The following is an 18,475-nucleotide window of genomic DNA, read 5'->3' on the forward strand; positions in this document are numbered from 1 at the left end:
CCCCCTTGGGTCACCTGGCAATGTGATCATTTGGCTATAGGGGCGTGGTCACTTGTTAGTGTGTCTGGGAATGGTTGCCACGTTACCGAGCCCAGTAAATCTGGGGTGCCAAACGTAAGGTCAATGGCTGATTTTCTTGTGGACTGGAAATGGGTCGGCAATCCTGTGTTCCAGTAGCATATGTTTTCAGAGGAGGCCCAATCAAATAGTATTCTGCCCGCCGCGTCTGGGTGGACGCACGCTGCATCCCAGTACAGATGATGGGCATTCCAGTCCTCGCTAAAGCAAAGGTGGTGATTGACTGGTAGTAAGGTGTTGAGCGTGGTGTTCAGTCGGATTCCCTGGGCAGCGTAGACATTCGCAAAGGTGAATGGGAGTTCTGTAAAGTATACCTGGGTCTCCTGGACTTCCAGGCCTGGGATGTTCGTTATGTCTTGTTTGTGACAAGCTGGCAACTGTTGGGCGATGGCCGTCAAGAGACCTCCGCCCTGACCGGAGGGGTGGTCATCTCGAAATAGGGAAAAACCCAGAAAAGTCATCTCCGGGGTCAACCACAACGCCTGGACAAGGAGGACATCTATCTCCCAGAACCAGGGCATTGTCGTGAGGAGGTCCCGTTTGGAACGTAGGCCTCTTGCATTCCATTCGATAATCTGGATGATTGTCTGACTGCCGGCATTGTTAGACATTGGGAGGGTGAATTTTTGGCTGGCGTTTGTGGGTTTTTATCTGTTAGTGAAACTAACATTATCTAAAGAGATCTCCTTGGTTGTGTTTGTGGTTTGTGGCAGGTCTATGTTGGATGGTGATCCTTCAGTGTTGAATGTGGCTAGTGTGGCTGCTTGGTGGAGTTTTTGGCCTCTTTTCTTTTTAGCTTGTTCTTCTGTGGCTGTTGGTTTCACCTGGTTGGAAGCCCGCTTACTGGGTGTGGCCACTATTGGCGTGATATCCATGTTTTGCTCGCTGGCTGGGGTTTGAGTTGCCTGATCTGGGACAGGCTGGGAAAATTGAAGTTTTTTATGGATCTCCACTCGTAACGCTTCCACTGTAGATTCTAAAAGAGCTATTCTGCTTGACAAGGCTGAGACATCATCTGTCAGTGCGAGGAGACCCCGGGCGGGCCTCTCCCCCTCTCGAGGGAGCCGGCGGGATTTCCTTAGAGATCGCTGACTTAGGTTTCGCAGTTACTGTGACGTAAGTCTTGGGTTGACTTTCTGGCATCCGCTTTGCTTCTTGGTAAGAGCACCTGTATGTGGTGCAAAGTTTGACCAACCAGGCCTAACGCTGGTATGCCATGCAGCGGGGGGAGTCCACTTTGTGGGCCCTTCTGCATCGAATGCAGTCTGTTTGCTCGACGTTGCATTTGGAAGGATCGTGTTCCGCGCCGCAGTGGATGCATTTACGTCGGCCTTGGCATGATGTGGCCGTGTGGCTGAAGGAAAGACAACGGTCGCATAGACGTGGATGGGGATATACCTTTCACAGCGATACCGCTGGTAGTAAAAGGTAATTGTCTCCAATGAGGTGGCACTTGCTACTGACAAATACACTGTAGGGTTTGGGACTACTGAGAGTCCCCCTCTCTCCACGTGAAGTGATGGATTTCTATGACCAGAATGTCATTGGTCGAAAGTATATCATAGATTTCTTTTACTGCTATAGATTTGTCGACGCCATGCAGAGGGTATGCGGAAAGGGCGCAGTCAGGCGCTAGGCAGCCCCTCACCTGAGTCCCAGCTAGGTCAGTGATGTGGAAGGCATCCTCCACAGACTGGGGGGAAATTTCACTATGAGGGCGCCTGCCCGGGAGTACCGGACGTCTTGTATGAGTTCTGGGTGTGTGAAGAGTTGTTGGAGTGTTGTATGAAGTGCTGCCGGGCAAAGGTGGGGGAGAGACACTGGCCTTCTAGAAAGACCGTGTATACCTGGTCCTTCACTTCATTTCACTTTTTATAAATCTTTATTTCCGAAGACGGCCTCGGCTCCGCAGAGCACCACCGAGGTTGAAAGCAGAATGTTTACAAGCATAATACATGTAAAACAGGTTACACAACAAGAATATATTAGATTACAGCTATATAAGTTTTAGAACACAGTTAATGTGCTTGGCAAATTATTGACTGCAGAGTAGCCAAATACTTACATAACATAACTTGCATAAGAGTTGATTATATAAATACATGCTAACATACATCAAGTATTATTAACAAATTAACATAGGATAATATAATGCAAATATTATATCAATAATAAACACATATGAACTTTTTAGATAATAAGGTAATACAAATATAAAAGAATGAACACATATGAATTAATGTAATATAAGAACATAATAATAGCAAATAATAACAATGTTACGAATACATAGATGAGAATCTTGTTACGAAGCTCTAATACAGATGCGAATACACGATTACCAAGCATTGTATCATATCTCAGTTTTTGCAACATCCCAGTCTATTGCGTTACATAACTTTAACAAGAAAAGTTAACAGTAGTACAGTACTCAAAAGAGTATGGATTAACATTATTACCACACAATATGTTACCAACAATACCAGCGCATGATATTGTTAACAAACTAAGAGAACATGTAGTGTAATAGTACATTATGAAACCCAATGTGGTGCGAGAGATGTTAAAATGCATTGAACTACGTGGAAACGAGTTATCCTGACAGTGAAAATGCAGTTAACACATGTAATGTTCATGTTATTATGTGTACATTAAATAAACAATGCAGTACAAAATTTCCTGCATGGTTCGAAAAAGCATCAGTCCATTGAGACAAAGTTACCTAATTAATAGTAGTTCTGTTGAAATAAGTATAAACTAGTTCTTTAAATGCTACAAAACAGTTTTTGTCCTTGACAAATATGTTGAGCTTGCAAGACCAATTTTCCCCTCGTGGAAGTAGAGTGGTGATGGTAAAACGCTTATCCTCCAACATAGGGCATTTAAACAGATAGTGTTTTACTCCATCTGTTTCGTTACAAATATCGCACAGTGAGTTTCTCGATTTGCCAAATCTGTGAAGTAGTATATTAACTTATCTGTACTGGACATGGGATTTAAACTTCCCATGTCCAGTATAGAATTGGACCAATTTATGGTCAATGATTGGAAGAATAGAATCTGAAACCTTGGGGAAAAACTCCTTTGTAAGACATTCGCTATGCTCTTCCCACTGTCTTTGCTAAGTAAAGAAGGCATTTTCTTTTGTTTGTCTTAAGATGTGACATTGGGGAGTGGCATTATAGCTTGGTTCACTTTCTAGTTCAGAGGCCATGCGGGAAAGTTGGTCAGCCCGCTCGTTGCCAGAAACACGGCATGACCCCTGATCCAAACGATGGCATACCTGTTAATATCTTTCGCCAATTCCAGCAAAATATCGTGGACTATAGGTGAACGCCACTGGAGGTTGTGAATGACTTTCATAGACGAGTAGGAGTCTGTAAAAATAATTATATCTGTTCTATTATATATGGAGTCGCACCATCTAATGGCCGAAAGAATAGCCCAGAGTTCTGCTTGAAAAACAGAACAGTTTTCTCCAAGTCTAGCTGTATATGTGAATGTTTCTTCATTATTAGCATATGCTACAAAGGCACATCCAACAGCCGTATTGCTCTTTGAACCATCTATAAATATAGTTAGATGTTGTATGGGCCAGGGTTGATCAGCGATGTCAGGCCAGTTAGCTGGGTTAATGCTGGGGACATCCTTTTTAGTGCGTTCAATATTATCATGAGGTATTCCATTGATCGAGTTGATTTGATTGTCTCGGATGCGCCACCTTTGTGTGATTAAGCTGATGGTCCTGGTCCGACCTGGTCCGAAGGAAGGGACCTGCTGATGGAGTGCAATTTCTTCACTTCTGTAAGTGGGGAGAAAAAACGAAAATCGTCTATGCCTGCATGCGCTGCCGGGTCTGGCGGCTGTAGCCGGGAGGGGGGGTCCTCTCGCAGGGGAAGCCCTCCCTGAGTGCAAAAAGTCTTCCACGGCGGAGTACTAAAAGACACTCCTACCTGTGAAATGCAGTTGAGGAAGGGAACACTAACACAAAAGGTTCCTCCGTGCCTTGGAATCACTAGGGAAAGCAATAGCTTATTCCTACCCGAAGGGAGAAACTGCTTGAGCGCTTCCTTAGACTATAGACTGTGTAAAACGTACGGAGACTAGAAATGGCGTCCGACCTGTCCGTGCGCCATCTTGAATTCCTTTTTTTTTAACATTTTGCATGGGCCGCGTTTCTTTACGCAGCGAGCGTCTAGCGAAATGACGTCACGAGCAGTGTTGGCCAATTAGAAACCAGTTTCAGTGTGTTCGCTGTGAAGCGCTTCTCGAGCGCTGCATAAAGAAACGCGGGGATGTTGAGGGGAGAGTAGCCTGTAAATAAAGGTCATCTCCGCCGTAAAATTGTTATTTCCTGATGGTTTTTGAAGGGACAACGAAAGAAAACACTTTTACAGTTCGTCCAATGAAAATTTCATTTGTACATTTTTTAAAGTTTAATATACTGTGTATGAGAAGCATCACGGAACATTATTTATGGTCGCCGTCGAACACACTGTTCATAGTCTTAAGGTTTCATACATTGGGACTGGAAACCACATTAATAAAAATGTGTTTAGCTGGGACATAAGTATATTTTTTTTTTACTTAAAAATTCATACTTATCTCCCGGCTAAAAACTTTTTAATTAAATGTATAATATATTGTTTTTCGTGTTGCCAAGTTTGTAATCTGTATTTGATAAACACTTTTTAACTGTCCTCACAACATCCGGAGAACGAGATAGACAAGCAGTAGAAACGCGTGACTAATCACTCTAATGAAATATCATCTCAATAACTGTCATATGCAGCGTCCAATATATAGCTTTCACAAAAAGTGGTCGACTCGAGGCATTACTGATATTGAAATCGCAGTACGACAAGTCCGAGCATCTCTCGGTATCTCTGGACACCAGAGCACTAGGACTAGCTTCTCCAAAGAGGCCGCGTTTCTTTATGCTTTACAGCAAACACACTGAAACTGGTTTCTAATTGGCCAACACTGCTCGTGACGTCATTTCGCTACACTCTCGCTACATGAAGAAACGCGGCCAGAATGATCCAAAGTTAAAGGTAGCTGTCAAGCCATTCCGACCATGTTTAGGCAATGCGGTATAGTTTTTTGGAAAACACGAGGGTATTTCGTGACTCAAATGCGACATTTACAAGTGTTCTGGTCCACCAGTGGCCAAGCTCTTCCGTTTCCTGAACACTGGAAGTTCGGTTGTGGGTTCGCGCCTTGCCAGGATGGGCTGGCCATTTGGAGTTTTCCGGGTTTACGTCTGTAACGCCTGAATAGGGACCCAAGTATTAGGCAGATTGCCAAAGTGTTGCGTTGCCATAACTTAATAAAAACAAAACAAAAACAAGTGATTTGTTTCACCGTGAAAATATGCCGCGTTATTCAACGGGATTTCCGTGGCTACAATGCATCCACTTCTATTCTGGCAAGGAGGATTGATGCGAAGGTCAGTCGGGCTTTCCTCTAATCAATAAGAAACTTCCGGTTATGGCCGATCTTACGCAAATAACAATCCGACTTTTTCGGTACCTTCCGTACTGTGCTATGGAATACACTGAACTGCCATGACACTGCACATGCACTACTGGAGCCTGTAACAATATTCGTTGTAACAACTGGTTTTACGGCCCACCAATGGCAAAGCGGTTTCCGTACCCTGAACACTGGGAGTTCGGTCGTGGGTTCACGCCTCGCTCGGACTGGCTGGCCACGTGAAGTTTTCCAGATTTTCTCCACGTCTGTACGCCTAAATAGGGGCCATTTTTCCTTAGAAAAACTTTCCGGAAAGCACCCCCCATAGGCAGAGCGTCCAAGTGTTGCGTTGCCATAACTAAACTAAACAACTGGTTTGAGCGAAGTAAACTCTCAAATGTCCAGTTTCCTCAAATTTAGTGATCTTAATATTGAAAACCTTTTTTAAAGCTCTTTCCGCCGTGTAGTCACTAAAAGCGCCTCTTTCAGCAAGCCCATTATGGATTCGGTCAGGCCCACAATAGGGCGGCCGGGTGGTGAGGGACGGAGCCCGACATATCCGGACGGGATTACCCACCGAAAAATTCCTAGGGATTCTTCGATCCGTCCGGATTCTATCCTGAGGCTGCCACCTTACCGCTCGGCCGTCGCGACAACATGGCTGTAATCTATTAGCAAACATTTCTATGCAGTCTATTGAGAGTCGAGTCTCGTGAAAGCATTCACTGTAATTCTTACTCTGGGAAAATATAGCAGAAGAAAATTATGAACTGAATGAACTGAAATTGAAAAATATAAAAAGTACTGTAAATAAAGTTTAAATTTATAAATTTAATAATAATAAAAATTTATTAATAATAAAAAATAAATAAAAACCATCATTATTTTCAAAATCATTAAAATATTTTTATTCTGTACACGACAAAAATATACAGCAAAAATATTTAGTCACAAAAACAAATTTTTGAATTTTTTTTGAGATGTAAATTTTAACTGGCAACACTTTCACGTGACATGTATTCATTTGATCACTGATATTCGTGTTCAAGATTTTAAAAAATATGCCTAAATTCAATAAAAATCAGAAATATACGGTAAAAAATGATCAAAAGCCAAGAAATAACAAGTAAGTAAATGTTTATAACAAAACCAAATTGAAATTCTGATCGGACAGATCCAAATATTGTAATTGAATATTTGTGGGTAGTTATAAATCGAGGTACACATTCAGAAAGTGATGTTCGACAGAATTTAAGACAAAACTCATTTTCATCTTGTTAATATACTTTACATTGAGATTCGGTACTTCAAAATTAGGCATTCTTAAGCTAGAATGACCATAACATTTACAATCTGACTGGAGACACATTTCAGAATCAGTGAAATTGGGGTACAATTCTAGGTCCGAATGACGCGGTTGGGACTTTAACAGAGCTGTAGAGCATACTGATAGGAACAAAAAAAGTCTAATGAACCATGGGTCTACGAGCTCGCCTTCGCGAGATATAGGCCCCCCCAAAATGACTATATGTGAACTTTTTGAGACCCTCAAAAATGGGGTAAAATTTAAAAGTGAAAATTTTCGGAAGTACAACTAAAATTTCTGTTTCGAACGTTTTTTGTTACAACTAACTAGAGACTCCTAAAAACCCCCTAAACACGAGGGTGCTACCTCTCCACCGCCACTTCCGGGGAACGCCGTCGGGACTCGTGCCGCTCTCTCCGCTAAGCCTGTCGCGCGTTTAATGGCCAGCAAGCCCTATTCTAATGATAGTCGTTGGAAAATTCACCACATAAATGCTTTTACTCAATCTATTTCTCTGTTCACCTACTAAGTTGACAGAAAAATTTTTAAAGTTATTTTTATATTTTTCAAAAAAATTTTTAATATATGGAATTTTAATGTATAAATTATTAATTTTTTCCCTTTTTACATTATATCTATTGATGGTGTAACAATTGTACCACTGACGTATTAATTGTTGCGGATAATCGTTAAGTAAATATTTTTTAAAACTTATTTGTGTTTTATGATGAACTTAAATTAACCATTAATATACTTGAATAATAATTCTGAACTAGTTTGGCCTGACACGCTTACGCCAAACTAGTTTGGTGTAAAATCGGGTTTTGCTGGTAACATATATATTATTTATATATATGAAGGCATACATTACAATATTAATCCATTCAAAAACAGTTATTATCAACTAAAAACAGATATCTGCAAAATAAACTTTAAAATCATTATAATTTACTTCATTAAATGTTTTAAGTTTTTGGAAAGAAGCAGAAGCTACTGTAGTGCCGTGATTCTCACATGAACTTGTAATTCATCATTCAGAAGATTCATTGCCATTAAGTAACAGCTATTGCTACTTTATTTTTGCTCAGTTAAAACTGTTGAGAGTACTGAATGCAACCAATATGCAGCCACTGATACGGTGGGTAGTTGATGATAAAAGAGAATGAAGAAGTCTTTTTCTACTCATTTCCTTGTATTATTCAATGAAATTTACGTAATAATAGTACTTTTTCCCAGAAGCTACACTCAACAAAAGCTTTTTTTACATAGGGATGTGCATTTTGGGCATGTCTGCACCTTTTCAGTCCCTTTAATTTTATTGATGTAAAATTAATTTAAGATTTATTATAACTTTATAAAGTAAAAATATATTCTTCCTACTTACAATTTCTTAAGAAGTTTCCATTTAACATTACGTTCAATATAATTTATAATAAAGTGTTTTTCATACATTATGATTGACAGTAGTATTATTTTTTCTCTCTTTCTATTTTCTAATAAAAGAATGATTTATATCAAACATAATTCTATAAAATATTGTGGGAAACGCCGGGAGGTAGGACAGGAGTCGTACCTCCTTCTTGTCGGCGTTCAGGTCGGCAAGATCCACCTCACTGTCAAGGATGGCTAAATTTTTCACGATATCCCGACTCGTCGGGATAGGTTAATGAATTGTCAGGTCGAGTGGAGGGAGTGTGTGGGGTCGTCGATAAGACAAGGCAATATCCGTAATAACAGGATAACACAGATAACGATTTATTTAGATAAAGAACCTAATACAAGGAAGCTACGCATCCCGTCCCTAATCGTGTGAGAGAGAGAGTTCACAATGGTTGGGGAAATCATACCTCGTCGATGTATCGATAGCGATCGCCGGTTGTTCTTTGGTGCTGGCGGTGGGCTCGGGCGGTGTGCAGAGGGGTGGTCAGGCTCGTCTTCAGCGGCGTCGGCGTCGGCGTCTTCGGATTGGCCGTTGCTTTCGACTCGGTTTTGACGGGACGTTTGTCGTCGTCCTGTGTTCAGCCACCCCGTTCTCAGATATCTTCCCCCTTATATAATCCCGATCTCGTCCGCTGCGATCACCAATCGCAGCGGAGGGTGATGATTCGGGCTCTGTGACTCAGAAGTCGGATCCGGAGAGGAGGGAAGCTTGTTTGACGGCGGAAGGCTGTACATCCTCCGAATCTTGATTGCTATCTCTGATCTTGATCGTTCTCTCTCGAGGGGTTTGAACAATAAAATTTTAAATTTTGATAATTTTCATTTATAAAATGTTAAAATCGGACTGGCCGGCTTAATTCGGTCCTCACAATATTAAATAAGTTATATTAACTTTACTTACATTTTCTGTTGACATTTAAGCCAAGACTGTTAAAAAATAACTGCCAACTAATACACTAATAAAACTTTTTTCTATATATTTTAGGAATTTTTTGTATTTTATAAACTTAAATAAAGATTGTAACTTAACACTAATACCATATCTTAATAATAAAATAAAAAATTTAATTCAAAAAACTAAATTAAAATTTCACACAATTATATGGAAATATTAAATACAAAAAATGTGATTTATAAATTAATGCATACATACAAATAACACACATAAATTAACACATAACATAATTTATATAGGCAAAACAGGAAGGAAATTAGAAAATAAAGTGAAAAAACACATTTGTGTAATCAAGTGGAAACTTTTAAAAAGATAAATTTATTGAAACATGTTACATCTAAACAAATCATGTAAAAAGAAAATTTGTGTATATTAATAACAGTGGCGTGCCGTCATTGGAAGCGATGGAAGCGCCGATTCCACCTTCCAATGACCTTCCCTTGTATTTTATAAAATATAAATTTTCATATTTTAACCTACTTTGCATTAATTAAAAGTAATATTTTATTATAACTGCATTATGTATCTTTTACAAATTTCTATACTACACGTGAAAAAAACAATAAGATTGCTATTGTATATTCGAATGATTCGGTGGCGGAAGGAGTGTCGAAACCGGGTCAGTTTCCAATCAGCCAGATTATATAGGCATAGTCACATGCGGTTTACAGAGCACCAACCTCACCCGGTTTAGCTGGTAGAAGCGACACACACATAAAGAGTCCTACTTTATAACCCGGAGCGGTTGTGGGCTGTTAGCCGCCTGCTAGATATTCGGCCACCCTCGCCCGATTATGTGAATCATGAGCAGACTAGATCAACGGCGGACAACCCTCGGCCCGCGGGCCAGCTACGGCTGGCGAAAAGTTTCTATCCGGCCTGCGAGATTTTTAATAGATTATTAAATTGAAAAAAATAACTAATTAATAGTTATTTTTCCAATTCCTTGTAATTTTCGAAAACGATAAGAGAAATAAATGTAGTAATTAACTTTTTATTTATTTATTTCATATTTGCAGACTAAAAAAATTACAAGTCACAAGAAAGCGTCAATTAATTACTACGGCCTGCGGAAAAAAACGTAAAATTTATTCTGGCCCACGTTATAAAAAAGGTTGCCCACCGTAGACTAGATTTATAACTTAACCCAACCGATAGGAATTTACTGGCATGTTTTTTTATGATAGTTCTGTATAGTTGACAGGAGTTTTAAAAAAATCCATTAAAATATTTGATACATTTATTCCGCGTTTATTCTGCTCTCCCATCTTATATTACTTACGGATTTCAATGTTAAACCGGTGATATTACGATTTAGTATGTCCCATCTGTAAGGGGATGCAGAAAAAACATGTACAATTCTAGTACAGTGATAAAAAATTAACTGTTACTTTGGCTGCATCATTTACAACCAAATTTAATGAATGAGACAATGGTACAAAAAAAGCTCTAGAATTTATTTTCCTTAAATTTACGATATATGTATCGGTTGTCATAAAAATTTCTTTCCACTTCTTTCCCAAGACTACAGATATTCGAGTACAAAGTAACCGGTTTCGACTTATTTCTACTTAAGAAGTAGTTAAATAATTAAACGATTAGGGAATTAGAAGCAGAAATAAAATCCTGATGAAAGAGCAGAAATTTTACTTAAACAGAAGCTTAATCGAACCAATCTCTTGCCGAGTACAGTGGGGTCTGATCTCTTCATAATATTAGATGTAATAAAGACAAATTTTTTCAGTTCAATGAGAGTGACCGAAAAGTTGTAAATTTTGGAAATTTCCGCGAACACTTGGTCCTAAAACGAATTAGTTAGAAAATGAACGACAGACAATCTGTTAAGTTTAACATATTTAGATTTTTACAGCTATGGTGAGAAACGTTTAAAATCTACAACAACCCCGTCGCATCCTTTGATATATACTAGTGACGCGACAAAAGAGGCATTTGACATTGACCGGTATCGGCACCCTCGGGATTTGGCACGGACACACCTACCTGGACCGTCTCTGATTCCATTCATTAGCCACTTGTAGGGAGCTATTTCACTAACTTGTAAGTGGATTGTTTTAAGATTTAAAAAGTAAAGAATATTTTGTTATTTTTATGTACATTTCTTCACAAAGTTATATTTAATTATAAGTTTCTTTAAAAGTATATTCCTACAATTGAAGAATTTTTTGTACTAGGTAGGGCCTATGTATATTCGTCACACATTTTGTTTTACTAAGTAAGTTTTTCTGATAATTTTAATTTTAGCCCTTATATCGTGGCTAGTGATTCAAAAATTTATTTAAAAAAAGTTTTGGCTCGAGACCATATAATGAAAAAGAAAACATTATTAAAAGAGAAAGACCAATGCCTAAATTAAATATAAATATGTCAACAAAAAATTTTGACATTTTGACGATAAAATTTATGACGAATGATGATTCTTTCGTAAAATTGAAGCAATTTGGAAATCAAAGAGGAATAGAATTTAACATTGGTAGACAATATAAAATAAATATTGAAAATTATAACAAGATAATTACGATTAATAGATATATCTAAATTAATAGATGTTATATGTTTTTTCTCAAAGCCAGAATTGGCATTTAGAGGGCATAGGGAATTTATTGAATCTAATAACGGAGGTAATTATATTGAACTTTCTTATTTATTAAGTACATCAGATAATCTATTAAAAATACACTTAAAGAAGTATACGGTTTTTACTGGCTTATCGAACAAACGAATACGAACGGGCCCTGACGCGCAATTAATTGATTGCCCCTGAAAGTCGGCTTCTTACAGAAACACAGCTTCCCTATCGTCAAATGTCACGGCACGCCACTGATTAATAATAATGTGTGTGTTCAAAATTAGTTTGAGTGCATATATTTTCAGCACTTATTGGTAACTTGAAATATTGAAAGACATGTTAAATTTAAAAAGGGTAAGCTCTGTTAATAAGAAAAGTTAAAATATAAGTTTTATGTAAATAATAATTATGCATTTGTTTGTATAAAACAATTTTGTTAATTTTTTAAATTTCTATTTCATTATTTAAAAATATTAAATCTGGGAATTATATTTATTTTAAGTAAAGACAAAAGGATGAAGAAATCAGCAATTAAACGAGCAATAGAAGATTATCAGACAAAAAAAGAGAAAAAAGAACAAGAGAAAAAGGTATTTGAAATGAGTTCATATATTAATATCAATATTAAAATATAAATCACAAAAAATGCTTTATTGAAATTAAATTCACATTTAATTGGTTCTGTGTTACTGATCAAGTGGCTATCCACAGTGGCTAGCTACAAACCCCAGTTAACAAACTTAATCTGATCCGTGACTCTGTTTGTTAACTGAAGCAATTTTTCCCATAGAAATTAATGCAAATGCAATTTATCTGTTCTCGCCTCCGAAATTTTTGTGATTTTATTTATAAAATACAGTAAGTTTTCTTTGATGAAAATGTTGGAAAATGTAATATCTATCATTACAGCAGTAAACATGTAAACTTTATTTAATAAAATAGCAGTTTGTTGCAGTTGGTGGCAGAGGAGTAGAGATATACAGAGCTTAATGAAGGGGAACCCCCCTCCAAAAAAATAACGGGTAGCACTTCATTGGGAGTGCATTTCTTGTTCCTTACCAAAAGAGACCTCGACTTCTTCGAGTCGAGGTCTCTTTTGGTAAGGAACAAGAAATTGATCTAAAGTTGATTGTCTTACTCTTTTAATCAAAATTTTTCTCAAATGCGATAGGTCATTGTCGTTTTCTATTGCCACTATCACTTTTCTCTTTCTTTGATGCCATATTGATTAAATATATAAATCATGAAACTGAAAAAAGAAGTTTAGCACAAACACTCGGAAAAACAATGCTTAACTCGCGCATGCCTAACAGCAACTAAAATTTGACACAATAAATTCAGATAATGAATGTAACGGTTTTGTCTGTTATCCGAGACAAAATTTTTGAAAAATAAAAGTTTATTAACTGTTTTGGTCGTTAACCAACGGCGTTCATTAACCTGAGTTCCACTGTACTTGTTTTACCAGGGCTATCTGTGCTGTTTGAGATTTAAAAAACAAAATATTGAGAACAGCTATGTAATAGGATATCTTAGCAAAATTCATTTGTAAAGCTTGGCATATATTATAATTATGAAAAAAATTGTTATTCAATATATTTTCACAAATTTTATATTGTTTGCATGTGATAACTGAAGATGATACTCCTTTTATCATCTGTAGCCATTTTACCTTTTTAATTCAATTGTGGCATTTATTAAAAATATAACTGAAAGTACAGTATATGTATCTAACTTATGGCTGTTTAAGTTATCTTATTACTCAAATGGTTTCCACAATATTTTCAAACATCTACGAATGAACAATTCCATACAACAAAATGCTTCATTAGAGTCAAATTCATATTTAAATTATATTATTTCAAAACATCTTAAAACATACATGCAATATTGCAATAAGAAAAATTTGAAAAGCTACATATGTATGAAGAAAATTCTGAAATTTTCAAAAATTTTACATGGAATTGAAAAAGGTTTGTTGTTTATTCAGCTAGAAGATATAAACAGAAATAATAATCTAGTAAATGGTTAACTGATTCTGTATCAATTTCAGTTTGACTTTACATAAATTGTCATCTATATAGTCTTGTATTTTATGTAGAACTTTAAAACCAGTAGATATATTATACCTATAAGTCTAGATCAGGGATGGGCAATCTTTTTCTATGTAAGGGCTGCATTTCAAAACTTTTGAACTGATGCGGGCCACATACAAGAGAAAAGAGAAAAAAATGCCATAAATCACAATTATTCATTCATATATAATTATAAATTAGCATAGGTATATATTAATTTAGCTTCTGGAACTGATGTAAACATAATATATTGGAAATATTTGGTTAAATATTAGTCACTGGTAGTTTTAAATTAGTTTTGATGTGTCTGTTAGTTGGTTTCTTGTTTTAATTCTTACTAAATTTATTATGGAAAAACTATTTACATACATGAGTTGTAGAAAATAACATTTGAATTTTTGCTATATACTTCCTTAAGCTGGAAAATTGATATATTTATTAATATTTTATGCGACGCGGGTCGCGGGTTGCCCATTCCTGGTCTAGACTAATATTGGTAGACACATAAATGAAATACAACTTAAAATTATTATTTTTTAAATATATAAATGTCTTATGATTTATGCAAACAGTGATATTTTTAAAAAAATTTTTCAGATAATTTGACATACACAGAATTTTGCATATCCTACCATTATAATCTCATATTTTCAGGAGTAATGTGAAACATCAAGAAGAGTTCATTAGATTTAGAAACTAGCATTTATTAAATATTTTTGAAAGCAGTCATTAAATAAATAAAAACAAATTCACAGAACTAAGATATCTACAGTGACTTTACCAAGAAGATTAATGTGTATATTTTTGAAAATTAAAGGAGTCAGAATATTTATACATATTAAGCTATTTTCGGGATTTTCAAATCTCTGTTAGTTGTTAGATTCAAAAAGTTACATGCAAAGAGTTTAAAATGTCAAAACTGTGTTAACAGAAAGAAGATTTTGTAAACAACATATTAGTGGAAAAAGTGTAGATAGACATATCATGAAATGAAAACCAAATGGTTCTATCATGGTTATTTTAGTTTTTCCAAATAATTTTTATTACTGTCAGAATATAATCTATATACACATATTTTCAAATATACATACACATTAAAAGTGAATTGAAAAGATAAATGTTAAAAAATGTGTAAATAGATTAGCATTTCTATTGAGAAATGATTATATATTTCTATATAGTTCTTTAAGTAATGTTTTCAGTGTTTTACACCATTTATATAATAGGTTGAGGCTTTTGAATTAAACCAATTAAAACCTGTGATTTTAACATCACTTACTTATTCAAAATGTTTATATAGTTGTTTTAATTCTAAAATTAGAAAAAGCAAAAAGTCCAGAAAGGTGCTAGATTGGGACTATAAGATAGATAAGGAATGATGTCCTCTTGAAATTCTCATAATGCATCTCATGAAATGTTGGAAGAATGTGCAGGTGCATTATCATGGAAGAAAAGATATGTAATTTTCCATGCCTTTTCAAAAAGTTTGAATTTTAGTTTCTTTGGAATATGTTCATGTAAAATCCTGCTATTGTCTTTTATCTCTCAAAGAAATCCAATAAAATTATTCATTAAAAATCCTATAAAAACTAAAATATGTTCAGAAGGTAATATGTAAACCAGTAAAGTTTAGCTATTTTTTTGGAGTCATTATTTAGATATAAATAAACAACAACTAACCCGTTATATATAAAGACCAACAACTGCCGAATTATCGGGCTAGCAGTTCATTATAGCAGGCAGTCATTATTTAGACTGAACTTTCCTCTCTGGATTATATTAGTAAATCCAAATATTATCTCAAGTTATAAATTGTTCCATGAAATCTTATGCATACATGTGTGAAATAAAGACAACAATGGTGTATGAGTGTTATAATGCTTTAAGGTTGGTTCATACTTCCTGAGAATTGAAAAGAGAAAAGGATTTGTCTAGTTTATTTTCTATTGTTATTTTCTCATAAGTGTTCATATTTTGAAAGAATGAAAGAGAAATTGCATGTTCTTGTGATATGGTTTAAAATATTGTATAACTCTAATGCAACTTAAATTGTTTTACAAAGCCTTGTTTTATCTGTAAAATGTTATAAAATAAAGTACAGGTTTTTAATCAGTTTGAGAAGAAAAAGAATGAAGAATATTAAAAATTGATAAAAAAAATGTGTGTCCCAAACACATTTTCAATCTTTTATGTAACTTTTAATTTAATATTTACTCAAATTTTGAATTTCTATCTGTAAATTTTAGAATTACTCAAATATAAAGTATAAAAGTGTTGTGGCAGCCACCATTAAACATGTACTGTACATCTGCATCTTGTTAGCTCTCCCTTCTCCATTGGCTGATTTCATTTTGAACAGATAAGGCCAATTTTGTGTTTAAAGAGTTAAGAAAAAAGCTACAGGGAGAGAGAGGGAAAGGTTTGGAGATAGATATGGTAAGAAGTCAATCACTTGGTTTGCAAAAATATATTCTCTCTGCATTTATGCTTAAATTATCAACTAGGACTTAATAAATTGAGTCCTAGTTGACAATTTAAACATAAATACATAAGTTAAGGACACAAAGGCATAAAAGTTGATATTCTCTCTGCCTTTTAAAACTCCTTTTGTGTAAATAAAGCATAGTGGTAATAAAATGAAGTTTATTAGTCAGCTTTCCTCAGTTATGTAAAATAACTGCTACAATTGGTTTCAGCTTATTTGAATTCTTGTTTGTGTCTTTTGGGCTAGCCAATACTGCCCAAACTTTTCAGCGATTCATTGATGAAGTGTTAAGAGTGCCAGACTCGATGACATACTTATAGCCAGACCTTCAGAGGAACATCATCAAGCTGATCTCAAACATCTCTTCTACTGCTTGTTCTGGCTATAGAGTTTGCATCAACTTGGAAAAGGGCATCCTGGGTGTGTCAGAATTGTCCTTCTTGGGATATGTGGTTAATGCCAAAGATGGCATTAAACCCATTTTTTTAATGAATGAATGGGGTTAATTGCAAGAAAATTTTCAATAAAATTACAAAACAATGAAATACTTTGATGAAATGCTTATTAAAGTTGGGAATGAAATGAACCAACATATTCCATAATAAAATAATTATTTATACTTAAAATTATTTTAAAACAATATGTAATTTAGTTCTGTAAAAAGTTTATTATTGGTTTAAAAATGTTACAATTTTTATTGTAAGTGCTTATTGTATTATCTCCTGAGAAATTATCTTTTATATCGTGTTAGGTTGATTTTAATATTTCAGTATTAATTTTTGAAGTTTTATTAAAATTTAGTACTGAAACTTTAAGCTCTACTTCTTTATATAAAAATATTAATAGTCAATTTATTTTTTGATTTAAACATAATTATATACTAAAAATTTAAAATCAAATTATTTTAAATTTTTTTCAGAAAATACAAGAAAGAAGACAGGAAAGTGCTAATGCAATTTTACAATATAAAAAAAAGAAAGTTGAAGATATAAAAATTTATGTAAAAAAACAAAAAAAGGCCAGCCAATTATGAGGTATCAAATTGAGCATTTATTAGATAAAATTAAAAAACAAATGGAAACTGAATAATGTAAATTTTATATAAATGTCTCAAAGTGAAAACTGTAAAAATTTATTTAATATATAAGATAAATTGAATCATTTGATATATTATGTTTAAAATAAAAAAACTAATAGTTAAATTGAAGAAAAGGCAAAGTTTCCTGAAAGAGTCATTCTATTTTAAACAATGATAACATTGAAATATACAGTACTCTTACTTCAAAATTAGTTCATTCCAGAAGGTTATTTGAACTTCAAATAAATTTTTCCCATTAGAAATTATGGAAAGTAAATTAATTCATTTCCAGACCATAAACAATAACCATTTCAAATGTTCTTGAAACCGTGGTTTTACTGTATATTGAGCATTGAACACAAGACTGTGTTATTTATCAAACACCTGGCTTTTTCCAGGTGTTTGATAAATAACAAGATCTTGTGTTCAATGCTCAATACCCATTTTGATTAACTTTAAAACAGCAAATACATATAATAAATAACAGGTAAAAATAACAAATGTCTTAATAATAAATTAAAACATAAAAACGATACATAGAATTTATAAATGCTTTGCAATAAAATGAAAATTGCATTGATGGGTTGCACGCAGTGTTACTATCTGTTTCTTCAAAATAAACCATATATGGGTCAAAAGAAACTAAAATAGACTAAGTGTTTGTCATTAAAATGGTTTATTTTGTTTGGTTTAAAAACAATGAAAAATAATAATGCTCTGAGATAGATTAAAATATTACCTACAATACATCAAAAATATTGGTGTAATTACAAAATAACTTTTATTCAATTCAATGTTATTTACAGAAAAACAAGAAATAAATTGAGAGGACAAGGGTAATTAGCCTAGACTTACTGATTTTGACAAAGGGAAAGAAGAAATAGCATCAGTCCTTCCACCTTTAAGCAACAAAACTAACAGACAGCATTTAGCATTGTTTTTCATTAAATGACTCAAAAATTCTTTATTGGTATCAATACTTTTGGAAGCTAATAG

At 34.7% G+C, this 18,475-nt stretch overlaps 1 protein-coding gene across 1 annotated transcript; it reads left to right on the forward strand.

Annotated features, from left to right (window-relative positions):
* Nucleotides 1-6,545: 6,545 nt before the first annotated feature.
* On the forward strand, nt 6,546-17,613 carry LOC136983205 (thyroid transcription factor 1-associated protein 26-like). The gene is made up of 3 exons (XM_067279893.1): nt 6,546-6,679; nt 12,344-12,431; nt 17,321-17,613. Exons 1-3 carry the CDS (start codon nt 6,615-6,617, stop codon nt 17,432-17,434), a joined length of 267 nt encoding a protein of 88 aa, XP_067135994.1. The 5' UTR covers nt 6,546-6,614; the 3' UTR covers nt 17,435-17,613.
* Nucleotides 17,614-18,475: the final 862 nt, after the last annotated feature.

Source organism: Centruroides vittatus, unplaced genomic scaffold (assembly GCF_030686945.1).
Source record: "Centruroides vittatus isolate TY-2023 unplaced genomic scaffold, ASM3068694v2 contig_878, whole genome shotgun sequence".
NCBI classification, from domain to species: domain Eukaryota; kingdom Metazoa; phylum Arthropoda; class Arachnida; order Scorpiones; family Buthidae; genus Centruroides; species Centruroides vittatus.

Coding starts and splice junctions, on each gene's coding strand:
- LOC136983205 (XM_067279893.1), top strand. CDS start 6,615: ATGCCTAAATTCAATAAAAATCAGAAATATACGGTAAAAAATGATCAA. Junction 6,680..12,343: donor CAAAAGCCAAGAAATAACAA/GTAAGTAAATGT, acceptor ATTTATTTTAAG/TAAAGACAAAAGGATGAAGA. Junction 12,432..17,320: donor AAAAAGAACAAGAGAAAAAG/GTATTTGAAATG, acceptor AATTTTTTTCAG/AAAATACAAGAAAGAAGACA.